The sequence below is a fragment of the Pagrus pagrus genome (assembly GCF_965226575.1).
Source record: "Pagrus pagrus genome assembly, chromosome: 9".
Lineage (NCBI taxonomy): Eukaryota > Metazoa > Chordata > Actinopteri > Spariformes > Sparidae > Pagrus > Pagrus pagrus.
In genome coordinates, this window is record NC_140193.1 from 27,652,380 (window position 1) to 27,658,887 (window position 6,508).

The following is a 6,508-nucleotide window of genomic DNA, read 5'->3' on the forward strand; positions in this document are numbered from 1 at the left end:
ACAGAACAACTAAAATTGAATGTATTTCTTAATTTGTAATGAAGGTTAGAGTGCTAATCTGATCAGATAAATCCTCTCTATTAGTCTTGATCATTATATGCAAATAAAAATGAATACTCGTGTTTAATTTAACTATGATATCCATATTTTTCTTCACTTTCTCCACGGGGATGGTGGTTGGTCCTTTATGCTATACAGAGAGTCAAATTAAAAAAACATGAATTTATTGGAATTTAAAAATCTTTACTGACAAATAATCCAGATTGAGTCTACACATAAAACACGACACATACATCTGAGAAAGTACAAAGAAAATGTTAACAAAAAAAGCTAACAGAGAAAATGCACCACAGAGTTAAATGCTGTTACATAGCAACAACACCCACCAAATGAATAAAAAAATGAATAACATACTCGTCACAAATAACTGCTTTTATGTACTTTGACTCATTGCTTCTGTCAAATTCGTAAAAATCCTGACACTGAATATAACACATGCACACACACACACACAGGGAGTGTGTGTGTAATTAGGTCAGATAATAGATGCAGAGGACACTTGTCATAATGCCCAGGTAAGTTGATGCCAGCAGGGATGATGCGACGTTGTAGATGAAGTATGTGTTCGCTGATACTTCGGAATCTGGAAAACATGAAAGGACATTCAAATCTCAGTTTTTGCTGAATATGATACAATCTTTTTTGCTTTGTTCTTTAATATATATTTTATTTTGTATTTTTGTCTAAGTTTTCTGTTTGGATTTCAAACTCTGCTGTACAATATGAAAAAAGAAGAAATGCCTGCTAGATGTCGGTGAAATTAAAGGAGCATTCCAGTTATTCACTATTGCACTGCCATGAAGTTGAGCATTCAGGTAAAGTCAAAGCAGCAGAGGTTGAATATCCAAACTTTTAGTCCTGAATATGGTCATACAAGATATTTTTTGTTGCAGGATAAATCCTATATTACCTATGATGCAACTCAACAGTGTCTTACATTTTATCCTTCTTGCCTGATAAACTTACCTGTCTGTCAAACTCCACACTCCAGTTTGTCAAACTGTCTTTGTAACCCAATCTGAGATAACAAACTAATAACAGAACTGAAAAAATAACCTTGCTGACATCATCAGTTATTTTCTCAGACTTTCTAAAGCTCCCACTGAGCCACAAGAGACACTAAACAGCTGACTGAGTACTTGTGTTGAGTAAACTGAACTTCCTGTGTAAAACCAGCATATCCTGGTTTGGACTGTGCCAGTTATCTTCATGCCAATTCATGACAGAGAGTTTGAAATTCAAAGATCTCCTTTAAACAAAATGATATAAAATAATAATACCATAATACCTGATATAGTTGCCCTAGAGAGGGCGATGACCAGGTTATTTTCAATCGTGTAGGTGTAAGTGTCGCTGATGTTTGCTGACCGCAGCGCGCTGACCACACTGAATATCCCTGCAGAGTTTTGTGTGAAGTTCGTGCTTCCCTGCAGGACGTGTCCATCATGGTCTGACCACGTTACGTTCGGTTCGGGGAACCACCTGCGTGCCTCCGCAAACAGGGTGCCACTGGAGAATTTAAATGTGGGGGCTGAAAAGGCTGAGACAATAAAAAGTGGTTAGTAAAAATCACAAATACATGCTGGCCATTGGCCAACTTCAGTCAGTAGTCACATTGTGTTTGACTACTTTTGATCTAAAACAAGACTGTAAAGTCCAAAAGAAAATAATTGAACACATTTTAGGAGAACAGCAGGAAAGGAATTCTAAGTGCTGTATCATAGGCAACTGGAGTTGTTTCAGTTTCTTGGAGCCGTTTTACCTCACCTCGACCCCGCATAGCATGACTCCCTTTCTTGTGACAAATGTACTTATTGTAAGTCACTTTGGACAAAAGCGTCTGCTAAATGCCCTAAATGTAAATGTAAATGTAAATGTAAATGTCATCCAAGAGGCTTCTTCAGTTCTGACTAACTGGAGGGGAGTTGCAGGCTTTTAAACTATGTGTGGGAGTGTCCTTACAGAGTCATTAAGGACATGTGTGAGTGAGTTTTAGAGTCGTTAGGAAAGGAATGCTTTTCTTTTTTCAGCCTGTGACGTAGTCTGACTCAACGGATGAGTGTATGAACTTACCCGTCCATTCAGCTTTTGTTAACAGTGCTTAACAATATGTAAACTTATTATTGCTATAATGTAGTTATATGCAGATCTGAAGTGTTTATTAACTTGCAGTATTGGCAAACAACTTAGTGGACATATATAGACACTTATAATACATGAACGTTACTGTATAAACAGATAATTAATGACAACACAGTAAAACACAGTTGTAATAATATGAAATATATCTTCATGGAAGAAATCATAGATGTTAACTAATAATTACCGTACATTAATTAACAGTAAAAATGCACTTATGTCTGCTTATTGATACATAATAATGTGAAAAATCTATCAAATGTTTATAAATGCTAAATATGGATGGTTAAAGGCCCAGTGTAGGACTTAGTGGCATCTAGTGGAGTGGCTGCAGATTGCAACCAACTGAACACCCCTCGCCTCACAACCCAGTCGCCAAAATAAATGTTGGAACAACTTTAAATTTCTGAGGGTTGCAACTTTACGTTTTTTTAAGGTTCAGTTTTCAATTTTATGTTGTAACACACAGTACACGAGCCTTGTTATATTTATCTTTTAAAAAATATCTAAAATTCTATGCCCTCAATGTTGTGTCAATTTGTTATTAAGCATATCAAATATTGATATACACTGTCAAGGTATTGTATCAAAGTTAGACATGCCAGTTGTTCTGACAACATTATCATACACTAATGAAGAGTATGAATAATAATTATGTAATAAAAAATAATATTTTTCCATTTCTGTCAACATATCCCCCTAAATCCTACATACTGGAAGTGTTACCAATGTTCTTAGAGAGATTCATTTTCAAAGCAAACACACAGTGAAACCTGAGAAACCAGTCATCCTACCTGCTGTTCTGAGATGTATGTTGACCGATCCTCTGCCTTCCGATGAGCTGATGCTGCAGGTGTACTCCCCCTCGTCACTACTTCTCACAGCCCTCAACAGCAGAGAGCCGTTCCCTCTTACTAAAGAACCAGGGAAGCCCTGGGTCCTCCCTTTGAACTGTGGGTTCTGGTCCTTAAGATCCACAGCTCCATCCACATACTTGTAAACAAGTCCCGTCAGCCCCTTCTTCTCCCAGGTGACTGACACCCGGTTGATTATGGGATTTTCTCCTGCTGTGTTAAGATAGCATCTGAGAAGCTCATCCTGGCCGAGGTTGGCAATGGGCTTTTTGTTGCTGCTCATCACCAAGGGCGTAGAGCCTGGGAAGGCCGTGGGGCCTGTGGGACAAGGACACAGGCACAGACTCACAATATATCTGCCCATGAAGAGGTCCCTTTCCAATGTGATTAGAAGAGCTTTACAAGAGGTGGGGGACAAAACCCAAATCCAAGTTCTGTGTGAAAATCCATTATTAAGTTGCGAAAGGAAGATAACAGGCCATCAGTCTGAGTTAGTCAAATCAAATTAGTTTTTTCAAAGTTACAATCAAAAAAGAACAAAATTCCCTGCTTTCATTACTGTCCCTCTCTGGCGGCTCAACAAGGAAACACTGTTGATCTAAAACCCCAGAAGTCTGTCAGATGTGTGTTTGATTTGACTGCTGAAATTTCACATCAACTTCAGATGTTCTATGGAATGATTATTTGTTCTTAGTGACAACTTTGAACTTTGTCCCTGATATCTTTTATTGGATTCACATTAGGAAGGGTCCCTTCATGGCTAACATGAAAAATAGGAGTAGTTATTACAGTGACCAATAACTCCTTCAATGTACAGATCAACAAGTTAGTATTGTATTAATAAACGTGATAGAATGAGAACCTTTAACATCAACACTTTTGAATATTTTTACTATATCTCATCAACCATTACACTTTCAATATTCTGATGTAGATCTGGAGTCAGATACAAATTAAAAATATTTTTTAGAGGACTGTGCAGCCATAGTCAAAGTATGTGCTTGAACTGAATTCTAGCAGTTACTTTTATAGAGTGGCGTCGTTTGTAGTCCTAAAACCCGGACCAGTTAATATTTTTGCACTTCTTTTCCCTCGTCTCAAAGTCAGTGAGATTTTATAATTGGTTTGCGGTTAAAAGCCTGAAATAAGGTGTGTGGTTACCACAGGCTGGAGATATTTACACGTTTTCTTCTACGACATAAAATACATCATTACATTTCTTGCAGTTTAATTATAAAGCTCTTATGTGTCTTAAAAGTGGCGGTTGCTAACAAGTGTCTGACTACAGAGGTTGTTGGGGACATTAAACTTCATCACAGCGACACGGCGACTCATTTAGTCCGTCTTTACAGGCTGACTTTAGCTACAAACTATTCTAACTCTAACTTTATGTTAAGTCATGTGACCATGATGTAGTCTGTTTATAGGCTAACATTAGCTTTTTATGTCTGGAGATTTAATTTACGCTTCAAATATCACAAAAGTGGTGTTCATCTGTGAAGATTATCTTGCTGAACAAAACAAGTATCATAAACTTGTGTTTATCACAGAGATTATTTCTGGCAATACAAAAATCCAATTAAAAAATCCCATAGGATTTTTGTGGAGAGAACCAGGGCGATGATTACTGCCTACAAAAATACGTCATCCCTACAGCACTCTATGAAGGAAATGCTGCATACTGCACTTCACCTTGTTCCCCAAGACTCAGACACATATCCTAGAATTCTTTGCTGCAGGTGGAGCATCCCAACCCTCCTAACTCTACCTGAACCTTGAACCTAACATACATCTGTAACCAAAACTTAATGTCAACACTGAATAAAAAGAAGAATGGGGAAGGAACAAGCAGTGTGCAGGTATTTTTTTTATCCTCCTTGCATGTAAATTCCTACAATTTTTTTTAATCTTAGATAGAAAATACACATTGAAATGCATTTAGAACAACATGCATACAGCAAAACCAGACACATCCAGATGTTTTCTTTTGTGTGGTGTGTTGTCAACGACAGGAATTAGCTACTTCTTAGTAAGGACAAACAGCTTGTGCGGAACACACCCATGTTTCCCCTCAGGCCTGACAGTGTCTTCCCTAATGATCACAAGGATCAACAGGTCTTACCTGTCAAGGCCAAGGATAGGATGAGGATGATGAGGGCAGAGAATAAGACAATGAGGGTAATCATGCTGCAGAAACAGACACAGGAAAGTGTTAGGGAACAGACACACTGCCAACATCAACTTGTAGATTAACTTCACAGCAACCAAGACAAGAAGCTGCTCTTGCTGTAGACATTTAAGCCCCCAGGAATGGAAGCATATCATTGACTCAAATGAAAATATCAAGACAACAATCTAAAAAATGCTCCTGTGGCAGAAAAAGTTCTGCATTAAAGGTCAGCTAAACATGCTCAAAGCATCAAAAGAAAAAGTCTTTATTCTACAGTGACCGATGTGTTGTTATTATGTATTAATTATTGTCAGATTCTTAGCGTATCAAAGCAAAAGTAGGATTTTATTACTGTAGCTGGTCTAGATGGATGTAGTCTGTAGCATTTTATATACAACCAACCAACCACTAAAGACACTGATATGCTTTTTTAAAGTATTGAATCAGCATCAGTAGAGAACATTCAAACCATATGGTCATACCTGCAAAAGATGATCTGCCCGAGGGAAGCCATGGCTGCTGACAAAACCTCCTGAGAAGAACAAACAATTGGATCCCGTGGCTTAAATCAAAGGTCCAGTCATGCCATTCCTCTTAATGTAAATATCCAACATTCAGCTAAAGATCCTTCATACACATACTCTGCTGCCACACAGACTTCTACTTCCCCACAGTGACACTCTGCTGTTTTGCCTATGTATTTGGTTTCCCTCGCAGCACTTAAAACACACCATGAGTAAATATTACCTTTAAGGCGTGTGCTCATACTTGCCGACATGTTGTTACTAATAGCTCATTCATGTTATCAAAATAAAGGTACATGCTACTTTTTGACCAACTGGCTCTTATTCAGCAGTTTGTTCCCAGAAGGACATTACACTATAAAAAATGTGATAATTGAAGTTTAATGGATTTACAGTCTGCTCACATTATAGGAAAGGCATACTAATTACAGTACCATAGGCGTTTTCTCCACAAATTTACTAAAGGTGGAGTAAATTGTGATGTAAAGGTGAAAAAAAAAGCCTCATCAGAAAAAGCTTGTATTTGGCACTCTTCACTTTCAAAGCTAGCAGATTTTTGTGGAAAATGTCCCACCACATACAGTATATATCCAATGACACAAGAAAATAAAAAAAAAAGCATATCTTAAACAGTTATAGAAAGTTGCGCAACTAGATAAAAGATGTAAAACAAAGAAATCATGTCTGTTTTCTCAGTCAGTTGTCTGTACTGATGGCCATGGATAATCTAGAGCAGGGGTACCCAAACTTCCTCCTATTAA

The 6,508-nt window shown here is 37.7% G+C and overlaps 1 protein-coding gene across 1 annotated transcript; it reads right to left on the reverse strand.

The window, feature by feature from the left end:
- Window positions 1–249: 249 nt before the first annotated feature.
- vtcn1 (V-set domain containing T cell activation inhibitor 1) lies at window positions 250–5,850 on the reverse strand. Its single transcript, XM_084361723.1, has 5 exons — window positions 5,706–5,850; window positions 5,176–5,240; window positions 2,994–3,371; window positions 1,349–1,600; window positions 250–643 (listed from the first exon to the last, which is right to left on the reverse strand). Exons 1-5 carry the CDS (start codon window positions 5,735–5,737, stop codon window positions 531–533), a joined length of 840 nt encoding a protein of 279 aa, XP_084217849.1. The 5' UTR covers window positions 5,738–5,850; the 3' UTR covers window positions 250–530.
- Between the last annotated feature and the right edge of the window lie 658 nt (window positions 5,851–6,508).

Coding starts and splice junctions, on each gene's coding strand:
- vtcn1 (XM_084361723.1), bottom strand. CDS start 5,737: ATGGCTTCCCTCGGGCAGATCATCTTTTGCAG. Junction 5,241..5,705: donor GGGCAGATCATCTTTTGCAG/GTATGACCATAT, acceptor CTGTTTCTGCAG/CATGATTACCCTCATTGTCT. Junction 3,372..5,175: donor CCTATCCTTGGCCTTGACAG/GTAAGACCTGTT, acceptor CTTGTCCCACAG/GCCCCACGGCCTTCCCAGGC.